This window comes from Xiphophorus maculatus, chromosome 8, assembly GCF_002775205.1.
Source record: "Xiphophorus maculatus strain JP 163 A chromosome 8, X_maculatus-5.0-male, whole genome shotgun sequence".
Taxonomy (NCBI): domain Eukaryota; kingdom Metazoa; phylum Chordata; class Actinopteri; order Cyprinodontiformes; family Poeciliidae; genus Xiphophorus; species Xiphophorus maculatus.
Window position 1 is genome coordinate 27,096,545 of NC_036450.1, and position 27,682 is coordinate 27,124,226.

At 39.2% G+C, this 27,682-nt stretch overlaps 1 protein-coding gene across 2 annotated transcripts; it reads right to left on the reverse strand.

Annotated features, from left to right (window-relative positions):
• Nucleotides 1-167: 167 nt before the first annotated feature.
• On the reverse strand, nt 168-27,344 carry LOC102223666 (pro-neuregulin-1, membrane-bound isoform-like). 2 transcript variants are annotated; one of them, XM_023338587.1, is made up of 8 exons: nt 26,807-27,344; nt 25,769-26,724; nt 19,277-19,415; nt 13,439-13,497; nt 10,860-10,962; nt 9,823-9,976; nt 9,626-9,741; nt 168-2,249 (listed from the first exon to the last, which is right to left on the reverse strand). In XM_023338587.1, exons 2-8 carry the CDS (start codon nt 26,460-26,462, stop codon nt 1,652-1,654), a joined length of 1,863 nt encoding a protein of 620 aa, XP_023194355.1. In that variant the 5' UTR covers nt 26,463-26,724; nt 26,807-27,344; the 3' UTR covers nt 168-1,651. The 2 variants fall into 2 exon arrangements, with proteins under 2 accessions (XP_023194355.1, XP_023194353.1); XM_023338585.1 differs by lacking the exon at nt 13,439-13,497 and adding an exon at nt 14,207-14,274.
• Nucleotides 27,345-27,682: the final 338 nt, after the last annotated feature.

Sequence of the window (27,682 nt, forward strand, 5' to 3'; positions counted from 1 at the left end):
TCTCTTGTTTTATTCTTCATCTGCCCTTCACCGTTCCTTTAAGTCGGTTTGTCACATATAATTCCAATAAAATATGATAAAGTTTGTGGTTGTAACATGACAAAATGGGTCTGTTCATTCCACAGTGAGTTCAGCAGACGACTCTGTTCAAATAATAGACTGGATGGTTAAACCATTTCAGGTTTTGGTTTATTCATTTCTTTTAAATTACATTTACAATGACACCACACACATAAGTTACAAACTGAAACATTTGAGAACAGAAGTGCAAACAAGTCTTTAGAAGTTTGTGAGTTGTTGAATTTAAAAGTCCAAACACACAAACACACTTACAACTCCATGTAAGAGTTAAAGCAGTTAACCACTATGTGTAGTTAAAGCATAATTTGTGGCCAGTCTGTACAACATGAAAGCCTTCATTAAAGGAACAATGCTCCATTTATTCTGTATTTCCATCACTGTCCTTCGGGGGAACAACCCTGACTGGGTTTCTCTACAACTTGTGAAACAAAGTAAACAGTTTCTTGTAGAAATGAATGAAACGTTACTTTTTAAAACGATATCTTTGTCAGAAGATGTAACAACATATTTTGCTAGAATGAACATAAAGTCAGTGTATTTGACCACTGCTGTTTCCATTTTAGCAGCCATTTTGTCTCCAGTGATTTGCTGGAAGTCAGCAAAAAAAAAAGAAAAATGCAGAGAAAGCATCTCCATCTTTCTCTTCATGTCTTTGTTATAGATATTCATTATTTACTCATATTACATCTCACAGGACAGCTTTTTAAATCCGCTTGGCAAACAGTTCAGAGTTTAGCTTGCAGACACTGGCCTTCTTATGCAGCCTTTCTGGAAAATCCCCAGCCTGAAGTGGGAATGTGTATCGGCTTTCCGGAGCTACAGCATCGCTGCCGGTAACAACATTAGAACTTTAATACAGAATAGAAGCCAATATAGAACTGAAAGAAATCTACATGGTTATGTTAGGTATAGATGTGACAGCATTAGCAACACCTACAAAGCAGGTTTTAGTGATTGCACATTTATCTCACAGTTATATTAATTCAATGACAGGTTACTGGGACAGATAGTGACCAACAAAAATCAGATTTTTGCTAACATTTTCTCCATCTCTCATCAAATGCAGATAACAAGCCATTTTAAAATGTTTACTGAGTATGAGTCCAGGTGTGCTAGTTCAGTGACAAATTCCCTTAAGCCGTTGAGTGGACCAATCAGACAAGGGTATGGAAGGAGTGACCTGTCAAAGGAAAACCCTGGAAATTAAACCACAACATGCTCACTATTTGATCAAAGCATGCGTCTGGACCCAACCAAGTGTTGGGACGGTGATCCATAGCTCAGTATGCAACGCTACTCCAGCTCAACCACACCAAACAGAAAGGCACCGTTGATATTTTTCTGCTCTGAAATCTACTGGGAACCTTTGCTACATACGAGCATATGGCACTTAACCTGCAGCTCATGAACATCTTTATACAGCTGTGTCTTCTTTTATAAAACTCTTTATTTGCTACTTCACTAAAATAGGTTTCTTTTTTTCTTTTTCAAAAGTCTTTATACAGCAGTTAGCTTGTTGAAAGTTACATTTTAAGTGAATATGTCTCTGTAGAAGGTATTTCTGTTAATGTTACACAGCAATGGGATTGTAAGGTTTAACCAGCAGGACAGGGCTTGGTGATGCTGGGTTAGTCCTGCTGCTCTCCACGTCCCAAAGGGCTGTGCTGCTGTCTGCAGTACGGAAGGGCGCGTCTCCTCCATGAGGCTCGTCTGTTTCACTGAATAGCATGCTGTCACTGGACTCTGTGAAATACAGTACATGACATGCAGCACTTTTGGTGCTGCAGTTCCGATTCATTAGTTTCTCTGGCAACTCTAAAAAGCTGTAGCTGGCAGCGTCAGTCCCACAGTCCACCGTGACTCCGTACGTAACATTCTTTGCAACGAGGGCTGGGCTGGGAGGTAAGCTGTGTGCTACCAGGCCGTGATTATAGTGGGAGAAGCTTCTCTTCTGATCGGTCAGTCTTGAGGACAGCTGCTGCTGACTCTTCTTTGACAGCAGCAGCGGGCACTCCTCCTCAACAGAGGGACTTAGAGCCACTGAGGGGACAGAAAGCGCCAGGCTGGACAAAGGAGCAGACATCTCTGATGGAGGAGACACAGGAGTGCTCAGAGCTGTCTTTGGGTCCGGAGACAGCTGGGACAGGCTTCTCATGGGAGAGGCAAATCTGCACAAACACAGTCAGAACAGAGATATTGGAAACAACTTAGTTCAAAAATCCATATTGCAGGACTGACCTGAAAAATGAAAATAGCATACAAATATTTAAGATTCAACCCATGAAGTCTTTATTACAAAGACTTTATTTTATTTTACTAAAATAAAATAAATGAGCAAGTTCAAGATGAGATTTTTTTTTCACCAAATGCAACAATAAAAATTAGCTGAAAAATCACATCAGTCATAAAGTCCCACATGCCTTAAACTGAATGTTCACTAGGGGTGCTGTTTCCAGCTAACCTCCTTACAGCTAACAGAGAGACCTCTTTATTTCTGATAGCACTAGGATAATTTTTTCAATTATTATATTTTTAACTAATTTCTGTCAAATATCTCAGACATTGGCTGGTAAAGTCTTCTAATGTCTACCATAGCAGTGCAGCATTTCCTAAGGTAATATTTCCTGTTAGGATTTCAGAAGCTCTTCAACAGAAACTATTGTGCCACACATCTGCAGAAACTCACTTCATCACTCAGCCCTCTGACTTCAAATATTTAAGATGAGCAACAACAACACATGGTCAGCAGACAGACTCTTCTTACATCCACATACAGAATTTCAAGTTTTTACATTTTTCTTCTGTGTTTAAATTTGAAAAAAGGTCAAATACCAAATCATTTTAGTCATAAGTGGAGAATTATGGCTTCATAACACAGACATCACCAATAAAAGAACACAGTGCAAGTCAAAACATCCAGATACAATAAAGGCGATGTACTGCTGCTATTCTGGAAAATAGAGTTGCACCGATTATTAGAGTTTCCGTTATTTTGGGAGTTCTGTGTGTTCTATGATCATCCGATACTTAACATGTGAAGTCGATCTTATCCACATATACCGGTACCTCAGCAAAGGTTTACAAGTCAGTCACTGTCTTCTGCTGCTCTCCAGTGAGAGATGTTTGGCTGACAGACCGGTCCACCAGGTCATCTCTACATGTTTGCTGTTAACAATAGTCACCCCAATGTTACCAACTCAGCAACTTCCTTAATGTATTTAGCAACATTTCAGACAAAAACAAAGGAAATCGGAATCAGCAGCTCAGGCTTTTTAAAAGATCGGCAATCGGACAGAAAACTGCAATCGGTGCACCCTAACTGGAAACAGATCATTCCAGTCAGAAGAGATTAAACATTGGGATGGCGATACATAATGATTATTGTTGTCACCCAGCCATACAATTTGAAGCAAATCCAAACGTGACAAAGTTAATGAAACCAGTTAAGTTTGGTTGTAATGCTTCAGGACATAATTTTGTTCTGTTGTATTTTTTCTTTTTAGCATTTCTAAGGTTTTGTCAATTGGTATACTATTTGTCACAAGTGTTCTCCATTTTTTAACTTCACTGTTGAAAAATATAAAATACAATTAAATTTATCTTAGCTAAAGCATTTCTACAATCTACAACCAGAAACCAAAGACAAAGACAAAATGTGCTGACTGTGCAGCTCCATCTTATTAGCAACAGCACAAGATGTTAACTGTCATGAAGAAAAGGCTGATTTTTAGATTGTATCACAGATATATTGTTATGGGCTGAGATAATATCTTAGGTCAGATGTATATTTTGATATATTTTTATGATGCTAATGCTGGATCTCACACTGAGTACAGAGTTCACACTCAGATTAGGCGTAATGACAGCTGCACACTCTAGAAACAGGATATAAAAACAGTTTACTTTCACACACAATGGACCTGAACATCAGATTTATCTTTGTCCTTTTAGAATGCGTCTGAACCAGTTGTAGTGTGTGTTTATAACCAATGTCCTAGTGTGACAATCACCACTATTAAAATTTCAGGAAGTTTACCCCAAGTGTTGTCCTTAGACAGGAGACTGGTGATGATGTTCAAGAACAACCCAGACACCCAAACTTTAACCTCAATCATCATGGACAGAGAGGACATGACTAGAGAAGTTATCATTAACATGTCAAAGACATCTTAAAGTCTTGAAGACATGTCAAAGACTTTATTACCTGGATTAGACTGGAGAAACGTTTGATAGTCAGATGAGACAAAGATTGAACTATTTATTCACAATGAGAAAAGAAATGTCCAAGTGGTGGTGATAGCATCATGCTGTGGGTCTTAGAGACACATTGCAAAAGGAAGACAGAGGACTACTGCCAAATTCTTCCACTTTAAGTCTCAACTCATCACCTCAATGCTTAGAACCTGGGGACAGGTTAACGTTCCAGCAGCTCAGTGAGAGCAGACATTCATTTATTTATGCTGAATGAGCAAAATCGCTCAAAAAGACTTCAAACTGAGGTTGAGATTGTTTTATGGAAACACAAGTTCATTGGAGAAGATTGTGTTTATTTTAGTTAATGTTTAATTTTGTAGATGTTATCTCATATTTAGCTGAGTCTGGAAGATAGCTCAACACTACTAAGCTTGAAAAAAAAGTTTTTATTTGTTTCCCTCCCCAATATTTTTTGTTATTCCAATTAATGCAGTTTCTGAAAATAGGCTACAGCCATTTTGTTGTGTTATAAGTTTGGGTAAATAAATCACCGCTGCACTCTGGGGAAAAAATAAAAGCTTTGCTTTCATCTGGAAGGATTTGTGTAAAATAAAACTACCTTATGTCTTATTTCTTCTTGGGCTGCATCTTTTGACTTCAACCAAGCATAGTTATAAAATAAAAATTAAAGAAAAATAAATACATCCTATTGTCAAACTTTAAAGGAATTTCTATATGGGTGTAAAAACCAGCAGTTGACGGGTAATTTAATAGGAAACATCAAATTCTGCATCAAATAATGAAGTTGTTTCATGCTTAAATTCAACATAAAGAGCTCAAAGTGACGACATTCACACCATAATGAGTGCATGTCAACCTCTGAGGTCTGACCAATCTTAGGGCATATTTCTCCTGTCCATCTTTTCCATTAAGATGATTTTTTTTTTTTTTTTTTAAATATGGACACGTTGCACTTCAGGGCAATTTACATGTTAAATAATTGCATTAATTATGCTCTAATTTAATTGATTGAAAAACTAATTCCATACTTACTAACTGATGGGGAGATAATCATAACTGTTTGGTGTTGCTGGGACCTCGAGCTACTAGCCGTTAGCCTGCGGCCATTCTACCTGCCGAGGGAGTTTAGTCACGTGATCTCCATCTGTGTTTACATCCCACCGAGAGCGGACGCTACCACTGCATGTGAAAAAATCCACTCTGTCACAGCAAGGCTACAGACACAACATCCTGACGCTTTTATTATAATTTCTGGGGACTTCAATCATGTGACTTTGGACTCTACTTTGGCCACTTTCCACCAAGCTGTTGACTGCCACACTAGGAATAACAGGACAATCGACCTCCTGTATGCCAATGTGAGGGATGCATACAGAGCAACACCCCTGCCCCCACTAGGGAAGTCAGATCACAACCACGTTCACTTACAGCCACTGTACACCCCCCTGGTCCAAAAGCAGCCTATAACATCCCGCTCCATCAGGAGGTGGTCCCCTGAGATGGAGAGTGCTCTGAGAGACTGTTATAACACCACGGACTGGGATGCACTGTTCAGCCCGCATAGCAAGGACATAGAGGGGCTGACACACTGCCTGACGGACTATCTGAACTTCTGTGCAGATGTGGTATCCCCTGCCAAGACTGTCCGCTGTTACCCTAATAACAAGCCATGGGTAACGCGGGAAGTCAAAACTGTCCTCAATAAAAAGAAGGCTGCCTTCAGGAGAGGAGACAGGGAGGCCATGAAGGCAGCACAGCAGGAGGTGAAACAGTGTGTGAGGGAAGCAAAAGACAGTTACAGGAGAAAGGTGGAGCAGAAGCTGAGAGAGAACAACATGAAGGAGGTCTGGGAAGGTGTGAGGACCATCACTGGCCTCAAGACAAAGACCAGAGTCGTTGGGGGAACAATGGAGAGGGCAGGGCAAACGAACTGGACAACTTCTTCAACAGGTTCAACCAGTCCATGGCCCCCCAACCCCCTCTCTCACTGCAGCCACCCCTGCTCCTTACCACACACCTCCCCCCAGACAACACTACACTGACAACCCCCCCCACATACCTCAGCACAACCCCCGCCCCACTTCACCACAGACCAGGTCAGAGAACAGCTGAGGAAGCTCAAGCCCAGGAAAGCAGCAGGGCCGGACCAGGTGTGTCCAAGGCTGCTGAAGACCTGCGCTACTGAACTGGGAGAGCCACTACAGTGGATCTTCAACCTCAGCCTGCAGCTAAGGAAAGTGCCCACCCTCTGGAAGACATCCTGCATCGTCCCAGTGCCCAAGAAGAACAGGCCCAGCGAGCTGAATGACTTTCGGCCCGTGGCACTTACTTCACACCTGATGAAGATGTTGGAGCGGCTCTTCCTTGGCTTCCTCAGACCCCAGGTGGAACATGCCCAGGATCTCCTGCAATTCGCCTACCAGTCAGATGTCGGTGTGGAGGATGCCATCCTCTACCTGCTGCACCGGGCCCACTCCCACCTGGATAAGGGCAGCGGCACGGTGAGGATCCTTTTTTTGGACTTCTCCAGTGCCTTTAATACAATCCAGCCCCTCCTGCTCCAGGATAAACTAAACAGCATGGGAGTAGACCCGCACCTGGTCACCTGGATCCATAGTTACCTCACCAACAGGCCGCAGTATGTCAGGCTGAAGGACACCGTGTCTGACACTGTGGTCAACAGCACAGGAGCCCCCCAGGGCACAGTGCTGGCCCCTCTTCTCTTCACCCTGTACTCCTCTGACTTCCACTACAACTCGGAGCTGTGTCACATACAGAAGTATGCTGATGACACAGCCATAGTCGGATGTATCAGGGACGACAGAGAGGAGGAGTATCGCTGTCTGGTGAGGGACTTTGCTCTCTGGTGCCACACAAACCACCTGGAACTCAACACCGTTAAGACAAAGGAGCTGCTTATAGACTTTGGGAGGTCCAGACCAAAGCCGAGACCAGTCGCATTAGAGGGAACTGAGGTTGAGGTCGTGGACTCCTACAAATACCTCGGGCTGTGGCTGGACAGTAAACTGGATTGGTCAAAACACACTAGCCACCTGTATGGGAAAGTGCAGAGCAGGATGTACTTCCTGAGGAGACTGTGGTCCTTTAACGTCTGCAGCAAACTGCTCTGGATGTTCTACCAGTCTGTGATTGCCAGTGTCCTCTTCTACACCGCGGTGTGCTGGGGAGGCAGCATATCCAAGAAGGACACGTCCAGACTGGACAAACTGACCAGGCGTGCCGGCTCTGTGGTCGGCATGAAGCTGGACTCTCTGGTGACGGTGGCAGAGGCGAGGACACTGAACAAACTGCTGGACATCATGAATGATAGCAGCCACCCTCTACACGCCGTCATCAGCAGCCAGAGGAGCCTGTTCAGTGACAGACTGCTGCTTCCCAAGTGCCGGACCAATAGATTTAAGAACTCTTTTGTCCCCCATGCCTTCAGACTGTACAATTCCTCATTGGGGGGGGGAGGTGACACAGGACAGAGGGTGGAAGGAGTAGTGACCCCTTGTATTTTTCTCCATACTTATCAGGTCAAACCACATAGTGCAATACGATATCACTGGTCAATCTATCTGCCAAATTCTTATATTTTTTGTGTTGTATTTATATTTATTTATATTCTTATATTCTATATTCTTATTCCTTGTTTCTTGCATAATTTAAGGTTTTTCTTGCATAATTTAAGGTTTTGGTTACTCACATTTAGTGTGTACCTTAGTACTTAATTTGTATTTTTGTATTCTTTTGTACTTTTGCTTACTGTGTGTTATCTTTGTTTTTTGCCTGGGAGCTGCTGGTAACTTCAATTTCCTGAGGGAGTCTTCCCAAGGGATCAATAAAGTACAAGTCTAAGTCTAAGTCTAAGTCTAGTAAAAGAAGCAGTCCACACATGTTCATGAAACAGCTTCTCTACTGGAAACTGAAATCTACACAATGAGCAGGGATTTCCAAATTCTATCATTAAATTAAGACATGAAAATGATTAAATTAAACATATCTAATTGTACCTTTGATAAATTTATTACATGGAGAAATGAACCCCATAACCCATTATTTGCAGATTAAGTGCTTCCTTTTGATTATTTTAAACTGATAGTTGTAGACGATTTTCCCCTAAAGTGTTGTCATTTTTCTTATCTGTATAGTTCTGTTCATTTGTCAGATTTAAGATTCATTTATCAGTTACCTGGAACTTTAAGGCAACTCCTGTTGGAGTTTGGTGTCTCGGCACTTTGCTGAATTAGAACTTAAGTCAGTGGTGCCACTTGTGGCATTCAGACGACCCCGGACGCCCTGTGTGGCACGTTGGCTATTCTCCACCAATGACATCACAGAGTAAGACTCAGTATCAGACAGAACATTGTTGCTCCAGTCCTCACTCCAGCTGCAGAGACAGGGAGGGAGTTATTTACATGGGGACCATATACTGCTATGTCTTCTGCCAACAGTCTGTTTAACCCATGTCACATAGCAGGTGTTTAGACAGAGGCTGATCTACTAAATCACCTAAAATATGTACGTTTCTTCTTATTTTTGGTATTTATTCTCACTGCACAGGAGAAGCAACAAGTGGAATCAGAAAACAGGAACAGGATGTCAGATCAGAAAACATCCCAAAATGAGACTGGAGGATGTATGGAGCTCATCAAGACTGCACCTCTATAAAGACCACACTTGGATTTAGTTTTCATGTTTAATATCTGAAGTTTGTGTCAGGACATCACAAAACTCTGTATAATCAGTAAAAATACACCTGAGTCCATGTTCTCAGTGTCGGGTCAAAGGTCGGAGTGTTCCCAACCCGGGTTTGTTCAGGACTTGAGAAAAGACTTCTCCTCTTTACACTCAGGGACCAGAATACATGTACAGTTATGTAAGGGAGTGTTGTCATTTTAAATCCCAGTCTCTTTACTGTTTTATTACTATTATCATTATTATTAAGTTGCTGGGGGGCGCTGTTGAGCTGTTTGTGCTGCAACCCTTAAAATATCTGCATGAATAATGGATGTGTGAAATATTGAGAGTGTTGAAGCCTCCAAGATGGACCTTCATTTTGATAAAGAAAATGATCATTTTTGAATTACAACAGGCCTTTACAGAACTGTAGCTGCTTGGGCAGCTAAATTAAAACAATGGTGAGGAACAATGTGTACACTATGTGAGCTTTGTCACCATCTGAAGAGCCTGGAGGCAGACAAAACAAAATCTATTCTTTCACTTACGTCAACCATGTGCACATTTTCAATCTAATTAGTAGCACATAAATTCACATGAACAAATTCAAACCAAAGAGAGCATCTAATGAAATGTCTGTTTTTACCTTTGGCTGGAGATGTTGGTGAGTGTGGTGGGCTGATTGGCAGTCGCATATTTGCCTGTGGGAAAAGTTGTTTCTGTCTCCTCTGTTACAAGCTGCCTCATGGAACCATTACATGGCTGGAAGTAGGCAGAACCAGGATGAGAATTGATTCTGCAGATATAAGTTCTCATACTTTTAATGTAAAACCGACAGCTTACATTGACAATCTTCAAATCCTGCAGAGGCACAGCAGCACTGGGACGTCCTGCCGCAGAGCTTTCCGTACAGGAGCCAACAACGGGATTTGAATTGTTCTTTCTCTTCTTCTTCTGGCTCTGTCTCAGGCGTTCACGTAGTTTCTTCCTTTGCTTGCTGGTTGGCGAGAAAGAAAGGAGAGTCACAATATTTCCAGAGGGCATTACAAATATTCACAGGGAGTCAAAAACCACACCTGCTTCTCCTTTACAAGCATTTGCACAACTGACTGTAAACACAGAAGTAATCATTATTACAAAATACTATATACATTAAAAACATCTAAATTGTAACAATTATAAAGTCAAACGTTTTAGTTAAGATTTTTATAAGACTTGCACTACCTTCGCTACCAATTTGAAAATATCAGTGGTTAGATAAAAGATGATATCTGTATTGACATCCACTTTTTATATAGAGAACTGCAGTGAAAGTTGCAGTGAAAGTTGCAGTGAATGCAGCAAAATTTAAAGGGACGTTCTTCATATCATATTTCTCTGCTGCATCTGGTGCACAAAGACATGCTAGAACCTTGAAGCAGGTCCAAAGTGTTGCATGTTTTGGTGTTATCATGGGATCATTGCTTAGATTCTTTGGTATTTTGTACATGTGTTTTTGACATGGGGATAGTCTGTAAATTTGCTTATCATATTAGTGTTTTCAGCATTCAATTGACCATGCACAAAAATACACAAAAAACATTACTTTTAGAATACATCTAAAACCCATCTGAATTATAAGAACAATTCAATTTTATTTATTCTTGTATTCTTTTGATCAACACAAGACAGGATCAAAATAATACCTCAACCTTCCCAAATAGATATCTTTACTTCAGGTCTGCTGAGGTGCACAGCATGTAATTTTCAGGCTTAATTTAATTGATTAATCTGCAGTCTGGGATGAGACACTGAGATTCGCCCCATTGGAGAGATTTGCGGATTTTGGTGTGAAAATTCAAAACATTTATGCTAAAAGAGGAAAAAATGGTAGAAATTACTTTGTTTTGCAGTAGGCAACCACACACATGATTCCAACAACTAGGAGTGCTATGCAGATCCCTGTTATTGTTAAAATGCGCTTTTGATACAGCTCCTCGGCTTCTGAAAGAGAAGAGAAAATTCTTTATAACATCAAAGTAACACTCAATCACAAACACACCAGTAAAAGCAAACAGAAAGAGAGTATTGTGCATGCAACACTGCATTATGCATAACACTGAGAAATGTTAGATGATCAAATCTCGCCATTGATAAAAACGCCAAACTATCTGCAATGGATAGTGAACTATTTAAAATAAATTGCCCAAATAATTTATATTTGTAGACTATTTATTGTAAATTATTCAAAGTGAATTTTTTAAATTAAGAATGTTGCAGATTGTTTATGGATGTTTGTCTGTTTTGATTAGCATTTTGTTGTTGTTTTTATTTTGTTTTGTTTAATGGTATTTACACTTTGTAATGTTTTGGGGTTTTGTATGTACCTCACAGGCTGCCGTAGGTGATGGGGACAGGTCCTATAAAGGCTGGTAGAATCATTGTGTCAATCAATGACTTGAACTGTCAAGTATGAAGAAATCAACACTTAGTGTTCCCCAGTGAAAGCAGCAAGGTACGTATTGTTTTGTTTGTATTGTAGGTTTATGTTTGTATTCTAATATTTGTATATGTTTTAGTTTTCACGGTGACTGAAGTGACTGAGGTGATCATGGTGGATCTGAATCACCCGTAAAAGAAAAAGAAAAACACCAAATTCACCCGTCGAGACTGGCTGATTAATTCAAGTGCTGGGGAGCTGCTACACTATCCATTTGCATTGGTTTGCTGCTTTTTGCTCATCTTTATACAGTATTAGAAGAGATGAAATGGACAGATGAAATAAATATGATCGGACGCACTAAATGGAAGCAGGTGTGTTAGAAAACACAAACACTGAAATAAAACTGGAGAGACAAACACAATTCCTCCAATCTCCACAGAAACATACAACATTAGCAGATGTAGAATATGTAGAGCTGACATTATGGCAACACACACTTATCTTATACATATAATTATGAGAAGGAAATGTGCAAATAATAAATTTATCATTCAATTTCAACTTGGGCTCAAAAGAAATGGAAAAACATTGTTTTAATAACATTGTGGTTTATGGCATATGCTGTTTTTTGAGGATGCCTATTTAATAAGATTAGTTGCACTTTAATACTGGATACCAGAAAATTTTCTAATGTCACTTGTTTATTTTCATATATTACTCTGAATTTGAATAAATATTTTAAGGCATGAATTATCACAGAGGTGTCAGGGAAAATATCAGGTTTCATAGCAATTCTCTGTTCTTTAACTGCAATAATTGCATTGTGGGTTTTTTTTTTAACCAACCTAAAGAATAATCATTTTAAATCATTATGATTTCAACACTGACCAAAATAACACTAACTATATGTTATTTCATAATGGACCAACCCAAAGTAAAGCTAATGTTCCTCTTATCTTTATAACTGTGTCCTAACTAAAGCCTGGAACCTGACCTACTATAGGGTCATGTTGTCATGAGCGAAGTGAACCTCTGTGATGGAGTAAAATAAATACATGGAGAAAATTGGTCAAATCCCATCTGATGAAAAGCCGTTTTTAGCTTGGCTTTAAGAACAAGAGCATTTTTCTATGGTGAGGAAAAGTTGTGATCAAACAAAAGGTTTCAGATTAGGCTGAGAAGAAGAAATCCATACACCTCAAACCTTCTGACCTCACAGCAGTTTGAAGGAATTCTGATTTATGAACATCCTTCACAGCTTCAGCTGTGATGTGAGTAAATCTACAGCTAGTTTACTGTACTGATGGTGTTTAGCACGAGGACTACCTGTGCAGTACTTTACCAAAAATCCTGCAGTGTCTAATTTAACAAAGGAGACTGAAATTAACCAATGTAAATCTCCACTATATTGCACTATAAAATATTATACATATATGGTGTTTGAGTTCAGATGATAAAATCCGCTTTTTTTTCAAATGCTGGCATCTGATGCTGTCTTGACTGGCCTCATTAGTCTCTTAATCAGCTGTCTACTGCAAGTAAGACATTGCCTACTTTGAAGTACTTTACAAAACCCTACTTAACTAAACCAATGTATCAGTACAAACCGAGGGAAATGCATCAGTGAATGGAAATATTGTGTGCAAATGTTAAGGTTAGTGATGGGTGGTAATGGTCAGAAATCCAGTGGAAGTGCATGTAGATGCCGGGTCATGCACAGGCTGCATGCACTTCGTGCATGTGCCAACGTGCATGCAGCCTGATATGGTTTCTAATGCTCGTCTTTTACTTTTTTATTTTTCCAACTTTCAAGAAACAACGATTCAAATTCTATTCTATTTTATTGTAACTCCTCTAGATAACAGTAATAGCATTCCTTCAAGTTAAAAGTTAAGAACCAATTTCAAATCATGCCAGAGAGATTTGCTAGCATGCAAAAAAATGTGACAAAATTATTGATATGAAGGAAAAAATTGAGTGATTGTTAGTGATGCATGCTTTAATCTGGATGAAAGGACAGAAGAACAGGACACATACTGTAAAAGCTGGCCATTACATAGTTTTGGCAGCGATCACCAGTAAATTCACTTGGACACCTAAGCATGAAAGACAAGAAACAAACAAGAACGAGAGGCTGTTAGTTACCAAAGATCTGTGTAAAACCCACAACAGTCATCACTGGTGTTAGGAGGACGAGTCCAATAAGACCAAAAAGTCTAGCTGTCACTTTTTTACATCTGAGAATCTGAGTTATGTGATTTTTCTCAGACCTTCTTGTGTGTTTTAGTTTGTCTGTAGTCATGCAGAGATTACATGATTACACTGTCGGGGTTTGCATCGCCAGCAAGCCAGTTTAACTTGTCTCTTTGTAACAAACTGGAATTTGCATGTACTTCTGTGGCCACTGAGTCCAGACTGTCACTAGCATAATAGTATAGATTGGGAGTCACAGGGGAAGAATGTTAGTGTGAATTCAGACAACATTAAGTCATACACGTATTTCTGCCTCTTGGAAAACAACTCAGCCCTTTTACGTGATGGGTTACAACACAGATGACATGTGATGAGATGTGAAGTACATGCAAAATTCAGTGCAGTGCTCTGCAGGGAGAGTGGGCAGGACTCTTAAGATGCTTCCCTGTTTGGCTGCGTCAGATTTTATTTTTTAAAAGATCATTGCATCTCATGATTTTAGTTAGAGGTTACCAGGAAAATGTGGATTTCCCCATCATGTCTTGAAGAAAACATGACAGGGTGAGACACCAGTAATGACATGTGGGACTGAAGACATCTGTGTTCACATACGTTTTGGGTCTGAGACTTTCTTAAGCACAGCCTGTTCACATCGGTGCCCAGTGAATCCAGCCAAGCACCTGGGTGATGATAGAAGGGAGAGGAGAAACACAACGGCTATGTGTTACACACAAACACACACTAATTGACAGCACAGTGAGCACCAATAAAAACACGGAGACCCAGGAGAATCGTTGTATGGCCAAACAAAAGTCCAATAATTTAAGAACTCAAGTTACAGAGCATTACTTTCACTGAGACCTGGCAGTTTTATTTTGGTGGCCATAATAGATTCCCATTATATGTATTACTTTACTGTCAGGCTCTTGAAATTCATTAGACAAGTAGTTTTTTTCATTCTGAAAAAATGACCTCACATTTCTGAGAACACAATAAAACCAAATAATGACTTTATTCAATGAAGTTTAAAATAAAATAGATTTTATACATATCCAATAAAGATTGTAAAGATTATTAAGGTAAGATTCCCTGAGGACATATATAACCAAAATCCAAACAAGCATCTGATGAGCTTGATGTTGTGAAGGCTGAAGTCTGAAACAGTTCATTTTGGGATGGATGAAAATGAATTAGAAGCAAGTGAAGCTGAGAAACCACTACCAGTCAAAAAAAAGTGTCTCACACTGTAATATTTACCTGGACCAAAACAGAATACATTACCTCAATCATCATTTCAATAAGCTTTGTAATGTCAAAATCTTTATTTCCATCCAGTGTTGAATTGATTTGTGCCATGATATTGCAGAGATGATGGGAGAGTTCCAGCGATGTGCAGTTTGAACTCTGGACTCCGTGGTGGCCAATCCATGATGACTCATGATCACTGTAGCACTTTTAGACGGCTTGAGTCTGATGAATTCTGGCATTGTCATTTTGGAATGTAGTCATGCCACCAGCAAAGAGGAAATTCACAGATGGACTAACCTGGTCTTCAGTGTTTAAATCTGGACTCATCAGACCACCTGACCTTCCACTGCTCCAGAGTCCAGTCTGATGCTCCCCAACAGATTAGCCTCACTGATCTGTGGAAGCTGTTCAGTCCTGTTCCTTTTGAGGTCCCTTCACATTGTGGAGTGGAAATGCTCACTTTCACTTTTAAACACATCTGAGTTCTGCTGATGTTTTCTATGATTTTATTTCACCAGACATTTATGTGATTGCTGATCACAACCATTCAACATATTTTTCTGACCACATCTCGACCATAGTGATGGTGGCTCCCACATTCCTTCTAGTTTTTAAAAACAAGTTGGAAAGTTCTTAACCTAATCTTGATAGTTTCAACAAACCCATTAGATGTTTTCTCTGCTTGATGAATGCCAATAACGTGGCTCTTCTAAAACAGATGAACATCTTTTCCACAACTGAATCTATCTTATGACCTCATATTTCTGAGAACACAATAAAACCAAATAATTACTTTACTCTATTTAAGTTTAAAATAAAACAGATTTTATACATATCCAATAAAGATTGTAAAGATTATAAAGGTAAGTTTCTTGAGACAAGTTGTTTTTTATTCTGAAAAAATGACCTCATATTTCTTTATTCAGTATATATAATCAAAAACCAAACACAAAGGAAAGGCTGCTTACTGCATTTGTTTATGGTGAATATTCTTGTTGCCAGCTAAAACATAATCATTTGTGCAGTAATGATCATCCGTGTGCAAGTGTGCAATATATATATATATATATATATATATATATATATATATATATATATATATACCACAAACATAACCATGTTGCATACGTTCAGAGGAGCATCTGGTAGTTTCAACCCAATAAATAGGAACTAAAGACTGGAGTCCTGAAATGTTTGTGATTTGACAAAAAGGTGGCCTTTGAGATTGATTGAATATGTGAGTTAAGGAAGACAGTGAAATCTAGAGTAAAGTTAAGGTTCTAAACCTTGTAGGGTTCAGACCTTGATATTCAGCAGGCAGCAGCTAAAGTGCTCAATGGAAACCCAACAACATGCCAACTCTGAGGTTAAGTACATGACTAGGAAACCTCTGTGCTAGCTGCTCAGTGGGAAGAGGTGGGGGAAATTACTCTGAATGGATAAACTGCCAGTTTGGGGGGAGCAGAGGGAGTCAGAAGGCTGACCACTGGAGGCAGAGTCCATATTGCATCACATGGACTTTAGCTAGACAACTTTTGATCACTGACACTGGGTTGGAAATGAGCTGCTGCTTCATTTAGAGCTGATGTCTTAGGTGAAGAGACAAACTTTCATATCACACATACCAGTGAAAATATGGTTATTGTTTCTAATTCAATTTCTACTTCTTCCTTATATTGAATTCATGATCACTCAATTTCCCCTCTGAGTGAACATATGCTGTAATAGACTATAGAAAAAAACTAATAGTAGCTTGCTATAGGTCATACTAAGATGACCTATAGTCCTGTTCCTTTTGAGGTCCCTTCACATTGTGGAGTGGAAATGCTCACTTTCGCTCATGGGTCCATGATCCATGTAGATCATGGGCTCATGATCTAACTGCACACTTTATGCCTCTCCATCAGCTGGAAAGTTTTGAGGACAGAATTTATATCACACCTCTACTTTGATTCCCACTGCAGTTCATCACAGAGCTGCAGACGCATGAGCTGCAAGACTAAGACAGGATTGAAGAACAGATATCACATAGAGATATGACACACAGCAAAACTATTAGCCGTAATGCTACAATCTGCCACTGCAAACAGAGCAGAACCAACAGCTCATCATCCAGTGTCCTTTAAATCTCACAAGTACTTTATTCAGTAGAACCTCTTGCAGATAAAATGGCTGATCAACAGCTTTGCTTCTTAAAGCATTCGATTCATGTAGACTGCCTGCAGGAGGACAGTGGCAGAGTTCAACCACATCAGCTCAGGGGAATTTTGCTGAGTAATAGGCCACGCCCCTTTGATTCTGCAATCCCAGCTGTATGTTCTAAAAGAACACACATTTAAAGTAATCTGTAAGGAAGGCTTATAGTTGTGTTTATGCAGATTTATGATCTCAGAAAGGAATCGCAAATTCGCAAATTCGCGATTTTGCAAATCTGTTTTACAAAAACAGATGTAAGATCATCTGTTTTTGCTTTTTTTTCGCCACACTTCAGAACATCAAACACATTTTAATAACAGACAAAACTAATGTGAATAAATACAAAAATGCGGATTTCAAATGATTATTTTCTAATGATGTATTAAGAAGTCATCCAAACCAACCTGGTCTTGTGTGAAAATGTAATTCCACTCTCATTAAATCATCTACCCACCGGGATTAAAGGCAAGATGAGATTTTTTAGGGTAAATTTCTTCTCATCCATCATAAACAGTCCCTCCATTTTAAACACCTTCATAGGAGGGAACCATCAGGATGAGAACACAACACAGTACTTTAACGTTTTTGTTTGCTGATGTCCATGGATTATTTTATGAAATAATCAACAAACACCTCATGGTCTGGTCTCTAACAGCCCCCTGTATGTTTACCCATAATAATTAGCTGTAGCTAATTGAATGAATTTCATTTTCCTCAGTGTTTGAGTCAGATGACAGAGTGATGGTATATCAGTAAAATTCATTACCTGTTATGAGGCTGCTAGACCAACTTATGTGCCATAAATTGTAACTTTTTTCCTGACTGTTGTTATGCTACACAATAAAAGCACATCAGACACAAAGTATACTGGTGACACAATTCTTCAGAGAAAAGCGTCGTCTAACAAAAACCTGAGTGGAAATTACTTCAACCATACTCATTCCACAGAGATTCCTGAGCACCAACGTGTGCCAGACAGCCTGCACTTCTCATTGATTTAATGACCACAGCAGTAAGTCCTGCAAGCGTGGTGAGGTGAGCATCATCGATGTAGATTACTAGATTGGAGAGTGCCAAGTAGTCGCCATAGTTAGTGGCACGCACCTGCAGGCGACACCATGTCCACAAAACCATACTGTTCCAATGCAGGAGTCTGTCAGGCAGTCCAGGTTCTGGCGCTTATTCAACTTTCAGCTGCAGTGAGCCATGGCAAAGGGAAAAAATGCTGAAAAAAAGGTGAAGAACTCAAAACCACTTGTATTCTTCCTTTGTCTCACTGTCAGCTTTACTCCACCTGCACATGGTTGCCATGGCAACTAACACTTTTTGATTTTATTACTACTTTTTCTAGAACTGTGAAATAAGATACCCTTGGACGTTACCTAATTGTCATATAGTTGACAATTAATTGTAAAACATTGCATACTTTTTCAGATCCATTGCATTACTGTCATTTTCCTGATAACATATTATTGACTCAGTACAAAACAATGCTGCACATGACACACGGTAGTCACATGATGTCCAGTCCAGTAACAGGCCTATCAACGGTGAGCACCCACCAGCAGAAACAGAAATCAGCGTGTCTGCATCAAACATGATGCTACCAGAATTCTTGCTTTCCAATTTCCTGATTTTGTCACAGGGGGTCAGCTGCCTCCATAGATCATCACAGACCACTTTTAAACCCCCAGAAAGGAGCCTGTCTGTAAGATCTCCAACTTGCTGCTCTCAGACGGCAATCCTCAAGACTTCCTTCTCTTCATTGGACAAATCACTTTATAATTCTTTAAGTAATTAGTTAACATTCAAGATGAAAACTTTACTATTCCTACTTTTGTATTTAGTAGGCACTGCGTTGTGTACAGTTGATTCAGTGTTACTTACCTATTGTCATCACTCTTTGGTAACATTAGGCTGTGTTTTAGTCTAACCGGTGCTTTCTTTCATTTATTGATTGATTGATCAATCAATTGATTCATCAGACTCTATCAGTGTTTCAACATAAACATTCATTTCTTTCTTCCACTCCTTTTTAGAGTTATTGACATAGAGACGATATTATGAATTACAAGACCAAACAAAATTAAAAGGAAAAGTTGTAAACATAGTAATGAAAGCCCTTTAACCCGGTAACTCTGGTAACTAATTATCTATTAGTTGCTTGTAATTACTATAAAAGTTGTCCTCTAGCAATTCCAACACATTTGGTGACATAAGCAGAAGTCTGTCTCATACCTGCATAGAAACTTTGTACTGCCAGGCATAATTTCAAGTGTGAAGCATTCTCCTCCATTAACGCAGTAGTTCTTCTGCCTGTCACTGCAACGCATGATGTGGCTGGAAGCCTTGGTTGGAGTGGAGGTGCTGGTGGTAGCTGCAGGATGACAACCAGGGTTATTGCTTGAAGGACAATAAATAAAATCAATTACAGTCAGTTTTCTAACCGCAAGTAATAAATAAATACATTGTGATGGCCAAATCCATGGCCACACTCTGATGTCGGTAACTCTTTTTTTATGCACAGTTTATTTTTTCATACAAACACAACTACACTTTAGTTTCAATAAACATTTATTAGTTGATTTGGATACATTTGTTCTATTTGTTAGCGCGCACATTTAGTTAGCATATGTATTTATATCAACTTAAAGTTAATTTTGTTTGCTTAAGATTAATTCTGTTTGTTTTCCCACCGGTACTTACCTTCCTTCTAGTTGCCAGACAAAGGATGGGGGCCAGGGCTCAGCAGGCTTACATGCTGATTGGACTGCACCACTAGTTCCTGCTGGCAGGGGGAATTTGTAGTTTCTTTGTTTAGATAAGTTTTGTATTTAAGTAAATATTAGTATTTAAAGTTTAATATTTTTGATTTTCAGTTTTGGGTCTTTAGTTTAGCCAAACTTAGCTGTACTGTTATTGGTTTTGTGTTATTTGTAAATGTATTCTGTTTAGTTACCCCTATTGTGTCTTAATTGGTCTGATCAGCCAGTATATAAACCCCTGTGTGTCATTTCTTTGTTAGGTCAGTTATATTTGTTTGTGCAGCCAGTTTGTTTACATTTTTTGCCTGAGTTCAGTTTTGTTTCTTTGACGTCCTTTATGAGCTCAGTTTATCTTTTGTTATTTATAATCTTTTTTCTAATATTTTTCTAATATGTCCTGTGACTCCTCCTGTTTTTAACTTGGTTCATCACATACATAATGTACAAAAAAACTGAAAATATAAACTTTTTTTTATTTTACTGCCTGCCTTTATTGAAAGACTGTGTACGAACTTTAGGATTTTACTCAAATTATATCTTATATACAGTATATACATAAAACGTAATTGCATGTTAAACTTTACATTACCTTTAGGTAAACCTTTTCTTCTGCATGTTTGTTACTAAAGCACACTATTACACCACAGACGCAGCAGAATTTTCAGCTTGGCATAACTTAATTTGTCAAGATTGCTATCTTGGTCCTGAAAAAAACATTTTTGATAGTCTGTCCTCCCTGGCTATCAGTGTTTCAACACAAAAAGTATATTTCTAACAAAGATTGCACAGAGGAAAAAGCAGTTGCCACACAATCTGAAAGTTGTGGGTTTGATTCCAGCTCCCTCCTGCCACATGCTGCTGTGCCCCTGGACAAGGCACTTAATCCAAAGTTTTGTACCGATCTGTATATTGGAAAGTGATGTCGGTAACGTGTTACTTAGTAACCCGGAATTCTAATCTCATCCCTTTTTTCATTAATAAGTAATCTAATGTGTTACTATTTCCAATCCAGTAATCAGACTAAAGTTACTCATAGCTGTGATGGGTATGACAGGCTAGAGGCAGGGTGCACTGTGGGTAAGCAGCTAAGTTCCACACTGCTACTAAAAAATGACAAGCAAAACCCCCACCACTAAATATATATATAAAAAAAAAATAGCATTTCACCATCAGCTGCTACCGAGGGCTTCACTCACTACTGCACTGACTGCAGGGTCTGTCTGCCCACAAATCCTGAAAACAACAGTGAGCCAGAGAATAGATCACTGGGGACAAGTCTCCTTGAAACATACAATATTTCATTTGCAATTTGTCCTCGGCGACGCTCCAAGCTCATGGTTTTAATTCACCGGAGGCTCCCCATTCCCCATAGCAATCAGAAATGGTTAAGATGTCTTTGTCCTTGCTCTGTACTTGACTGCAGTCCTTTACCTACAACAGCTGTTGTTTTACTCATTGGCATATTGACTTAGAGTAGAACAGGGTTTTAGTTTTTAATGTGGATCAAACTCCTCTCAGGCATGCACAACTCTCAAAACACAGACAAAAAATGTTAAATACAAAGACATGAAAAACAATCAAAGTTGTCTTAATATTAATCATAAAACCAGATTATAAGGTTGTCTGAGGCCACTGGTCAGCCTTCAGATGACGTTTTGCTTAGACAGCCTTGCAGACAGTTTCTTTTCTAACATGGCATCATTGGTTGCTTTGCTATAGGTTCCTGCTTTTACTGGCTTTTGACTGTATACAATATTGCCAACCTTTGTAGTTAAAACCTCATATCCCTTTAGCTTAACCACTCTTGACTCATCTCTGATTTCTTTATGTTGCTTTTCAGAAACCAGACCTTTGGTAAGCCCTAAAAGAGATTAGCTTTAGTTCTTCAGGCTTTCTGGATGTCTTTCAATTTTACAGGAAGATTTGCTTGTTTGTTAAACCACATAACTTTGAGCCATAACTAAAAACAAGAGTCATTTTGTAATCAGATGAACAGAACTTTTGTGAATTAAGTAGTCATTACAGTGGTAGGCCTCTTATTTTTAATTAACAATTTTAAATACACAAAGCAAAATGGGACAGCTAAGATTATACAAGTATGCTAACAATTTTAGCAAAACCAATGCTTTTCTTGGCTTAGTGTTTAGTTAAATCCAAAAGACTGGATCAGTACCTATCACATGGGGCAGCTACTGCCATCATCATTAAGTGAATTGGAGTGTGAATGTTAGTGTAAGTGTGAAAACTTTCAAATGTTATCATGAATGGAAACAGGAATGGTGCAAAGTCAGGCACTCTCAACCAGGAAACATTTGATCATTCTTCATCAGTGCTGATAATGTCTAAAGTCTGATGGCAGAAACGTTGACATCATTGTCAATACTACTACAACACATTGCCATTCCAATCTAAGCTAAAATGTATCTAAATACTATAGAAAAAGGAGCAACTGGGTAAGATTAAAATCTAATTTCTAAAAGTATATCTTTTCTATTAACATAAACATCAAGAAATAAATTTCTTAGATTGATACTTAGCCATATTCAACAAAAAAGAATGTGTGGTCCAATGAGACTCATTTCATTTTGAAAGTAACCTTTAAAGATCATTTTCATTAAGTCCATGTTTTGGTAATAAAAAAAATTTCGTGGGCTGATATTATTAACAGAAATAATGCCTTGAAACAGTCTCAATGTTTCTACATTATCATTATCCAAGATGCTTTCCCTCAGTGTATAACCTTGACAGGGAATCCTTATTGAAATTTCAATCGGTCTTCCATGGTTAAATTAAGTGTCTAAATTAATATTATAAAATTGTAGGCTATGACAATCAAGCCCAATGTCATTTTTTAATAGGACAACCTCACATATTAGTTAGTCCCAGATCAAACTTCGAAAATATTTGTGGCATGTTTCCTTCCTGTCAAAGCGATACGTTTTCACCTTGATTGAGTCATAAAGAAAATACCTCTGCCATCATCAGTGGAGATGATCTAACACACTCACAGGGCAATAAATCAGAAAGTGAGGTGATCACAACAGAAGCATCATGGTGGCGAGCCACAGGCAGACAGACAGTATTACTGTGCTGGTTTTTCTGGCGGCAGCATCAATTAGCTTCCAGCAGGCTCTGACCTTGAAATGGAGCACAGGCAGAAAACAGGAAGTGTCTCCATATCAGAGCCCAGGGTTTCGGTTAGTGTCATGCATCATTTATTGATTTTTACTTATTCATAAGACTAGAACTATTCATCCACACATTTCAGGGAGTTGCACATTGCTTACAGTTGTGCAGGACCTTTTCAGCTGCCACATCTTCAGTGCAGATAGAATAAGGAGGTTTGTGGTGCTTTTAGTCTTAGAGTGGAGTTACCAAGCACACACCACTATATATATATATATATATATATATATATATATATATATATATATATATATATATACAGAGGGCCTGGAAGGTGTAGACCACAGCGGTGCCTGTGGTCATCGGGGCCCTCGGGGCAGTCACCCCCAAACTGGACCAATGGCTACAACAGATCCCAGGAACATCTCAGTCCAAAAATGTGCAGTCCTTGGCACAGCCAAGATACTGCGCAGAATCCTCAAGCTCCCAGGCCTCTGGTAGAGGACCCGAGCTCAGAGGATAAGAACCACCCGCGGTGGGTGAGAAGGGAATTTTTACATACATACAGTATATATACTGTATATATATACTCTAAATATATATATATATATATATATATATATATATATATATATATATATATATATATATATATATATATATATATATATATATATATATATATACATACATACATACATACAGTATATATATAATTATAGATACAATTGTAGTTAGTATAATTCTTATAATTGTTCTAATTACAGTGGGGGAAAGGGATTGTTCAAATTGATAAAGTTCGTAGTTTATTTTATAGGTATGCATGACCAATTTAATCTGCATGTGCAAATTTTAAAACATTGGAAGCAATGCAGAGCATCTCTGTTGATTTGGAGTCATTTGTGAAACACCTCATGTTGACACAATGCTGGAGCAAAAGGCAAATGGAACCAGCAAGATTTCACTTCTTATCTAGCATTAAACATACTGATTACAACATATTTTATTTAGAGAAAATCATCACTGTCACCATATTATTAGTTACCTTATGAAAACATTGCATAGTCATACACATTACATTATTAGCAGGTTTATTTTCTATCACTGCTAAACATTGCTTTCTTTAAAAATGAAAGTTTATTGTTGCTGCTGTTTTGTTTGTTTTGGTTTTTTTTAAAAGGAACAGCTCAGATATTTATGTCAACCTCAGAACAAAGAACAATTTGAATGTGGATAAGAAAACATATCAAATTAAGATTTGAGGTAGTTTGAGATGAAATATGGAAACAACAAATGTATAAGTCAAAACTATAAAAAGTGGACCAATGTGTCTAGAGTGTATGAAGAAGATAGATCAATCAGATCTGTGGAGCAACAAACCACATAGTGGTCTTTATTCACTGCCAATGTTTTTACTGTTCAATCGTTGACTTTTGAAATATTGATAGTAATAACCCATTGTTGGAAAAAAAATCTTTTTTGTCTCATTTATCTTTCTGATGAATATCTAGAAAAACACACAATGGCAGTTCAGCTAATGGAACCCAGCTAACACTAAGCTCTGATGAGCATAAACAACAAGAAACTTATTCTAATTTTAATCACATTTCCTTTCAAATAAGCTCCTCTACATTTCTCAAATTAATTTGAAATATCATAGAAAATCAATAAAAAAGGAAAAACCTATTCTGTGTGTTCTGTTCGTAACTGTAAATAGCAACTGGAAAGTGTGCTGAAGTTATTATTCTGATTGGAAAGTAAGCGGTTTTCACCAGAGACCAGTACAACTGAGACATACAAACCTTGCTGAGAATCGCCTTTTATACAATCTTGATGGTTTGTGTTTTGTATGTTTGCTAAATCTATTAGAATTACAAAGTGAAAACAGTGTTTTTATCTATTTTATTCATTCAAGCACAGAAAAGAATGTTGGATATATATTGTACAGTACCATGTACAATATGGTACTAGGTTTTAACATTTAACACGTGAGGCAGACATATTGGATTTTGAGGTCGAGGTTGAGAAGCCTCTGACTTTCCAAGCCAAATTTGTGATAAGAGAAAATCTTTAGCTAATTTGTTTGACTTGGAGAAGAAATGATGTGAAGAAATCTGCCTTCCCTTCATAAAGTCTGCTTCAGCTTCTCCTATGCTGATTGAGTTCAGAAATGAAACACACAATTCTTTCCTTTGTGTTCTGGAAATCCGCTCTGATCCGCTCTGTAGATACTTCCATCTCATTTCTCTGAACTCAGAAGCTTCCAAATAAAGAAACTGAGCTACTGTGATCCCAATTCCATAGTATTTTTGATAATATTTGCTTCCAGAAATTGATCTGAATCACAGGTGGAATAAAAGATTGGAACAGAAATTGGAACAAGTTCATTTGTTGCTTCCAACATGCCTACCTGCGTAGCAACAGTTGGCAAAGTGGGCGATTGCTACACTCTGCATGTTGCAGCATGTTATCATTCAAAGGAAATTCTGTAAACAGCTGACAGAACACATCCACAGAACAAGGAGCTGAGTTTGAAAGAATCCTCTTTGGTCTGGACCAGGAGCCGCAGACTCCAGGACCAGACCAAATTCAGCAACCCTACAATAACCAACCTGCCATTTAAAGAGAAAATCAGGTGTTCCGAGAACAAATACAAGGATTAAAACTTTTTTAAAGTGTGCTCTGCTTAGACTGCTGTAAATGAAATTTCTTTTTCACGTTACACTGTGTCACTAAGCTTGTTAATACAATCCCAAACGTTAGTTTTAAAGACCTATTTTTAAAGAGAAAACAAGGATAGAAGGAGAGAACCTGTTGACGAGAATGTTGGGATACTTACATATAGTTTGAAAGAGTTTGCCTGAGTCCAGGGTTGTCTGTGGGTTGGAGTTTTGCTTTGGAACAGTAGAACGTTCAGCATTGTACTTCAGGGTCACAGAAGGATATGTCACTTGTGGAGATTGAGGCACAAATGGCCCGACTGTAGATTTCTCTTTCCCAAAAACGTCCGGGTGTCCAGGTGTAATGGCGATGGTAGTGGTCAGGGAGACAGTAGAGGGAGCAGAATGAGGAATAGAGACGGTGATTCCAAGCGTGGGGTTAACCGATATAATGATGGGATCCTGGCCAATGGGTTTAGGATCTAAGTGGGTGGGCGGTTCATATTCAAAGATCTTATCCACAAAGACCCATTTAAGTCCAGCAGTGCAAAGAGCTAAACTAAGAAGGCAGGCCAGGATGGGCAGAATGCAGATTTTTTCAGAGTGGAGGCAACGATTAATCTGTTCCATCTCTATGCACACACAGCAGGTCGAAGGCAAAGGCACAATTCCCAAAGCACCGTCATGCTCCCCATCACCTCGGCCTTCCTCTGTAATTCCCTTAACACCCTCATCCCCACTCTCACCAGCTGCCTCCGTCTCCTCTGGTTTCTCCTCTGGGACTGGTCCAGTATCAGGAGGCGGGCCAGTGGGGGAGGCCGTTTCAGGAGATGGAGCCGGTCCTGCAGAGTAGTCCTCCATTCCCTCAGTCATCCTTTTAAACTGCTGGAGGAAGAGTCTCTGAAAGCTTCAACCATTAAAACAGGGCATCACACAAGAGTGGTCTGCCACGAGAGTCTATGAGAAGGCTTCCCAACATGAGGCTGTAGAGTCAGAGGACGAAAAAGCAAAATGCCCTTCAGCGACTGAAAGCTTGACAGTGGTCCACGAGGTAGCAGGACGACCTGCATCCAAGGATAGCCAGCTCTTTACACATGCTTTAAACAGTCAGGGAGTTGTACTGCAGTCAATTTATCTGCAGGCAAAATACATACACATATATTAATGTTGTATCTGGTTGAGTCGTGAGCGACGGTAGAAAAGTAGTTGTGACTCACCTGAACACTTTGGCAGGGGAAAGAGAAGGGGCGGTGTCGACGTGATGGGCCGGCTGCAGTAACTGGATCGTCAAGGACATGCTGGCCGGGCACTGCAGTGGCAGGACGGACATGCTGCCTTGTCTAAAGTGCTCCAAGCAGCTGAAAGGCTGAATCATCAGGGAGCGGCAGGTGTCCTTCCTCTCAGTGCAGCCAAAGAAACAGATGAGTAAGGAGAAAAGGGAAAGAAAGAGAATCCTAGAGAGGGAGGGGGGCTGCAGTAGCACAGTGGGTCAAAGGAGGATGGATACTCCCCTTCTCCTTCTCTCCTCTCTCACTCCTCCTCTCGCTGTTGTTTCTCTCCAACTGGTGTGCACAGCAGCCTCTGGCCTCCTCCCTCTCTGCCTCACTTCCTCTGTCTTTGCAGGCTGCTCCCAATCCAAGCACAAAGCATCCAGCTAAGCAAGTTCCTACATGATCCAATTAGAGTGCATGTCAGCGAATCACAGACAGCCGAACTGCTGTAGCCAGCCCTCCCAGCACCACTCCCCAATGACTCTACCGCAAGACTGGGGAACGAACAGCCAAGCAGACATAGGATACACATGGAGAAATGAATGGCATAAAAGTTTAGTTAATAAATTATTGCATCTGAAATATATTGAAGTTAAAAAAAAATCTTCAAGATCTTAACATATTCTTCAAGATCTTTTAGAGATGTACACATCTTTAGAGATTGTGTACATCTCTAAAGATGTGTACAATCTTTAGAGAACAACTTTCCAGGTCTTATTTTTAATACAATGTTTAATATTCAAACATCAGCAGAACTTTCTGACTGGAAATAGTAATCACTGGTTGATCACTGCATAGTTTAATCTCAGCAGTCTACTAGCT

Excerpts from the sequence above, each read along its gene's own strand:
- LOC102223666 (XM_023338585.1), bottom strand. The coding sequence starts at position 26,462 with ATGACTGAGGGAATGGAGGACTACTCTGCAGGACCGGCTCCATCTCCT. Across the intron at positions 14,275-19,276 it reads AGTACAAAGTTTCTATGCAG|GTGCTTGGCTGGATTCACTG; the intron begins GTATGAGACAGA and ends ATCATCACCCAG. Across the intron at positions 2,250-9,625 it reads ACCAACATCTCCAGCCAAAG|ATTTGCCTCTCCCATGAGAA; the intron begins GTAAAAACAGAC and ends GTGTTTGTGCAG.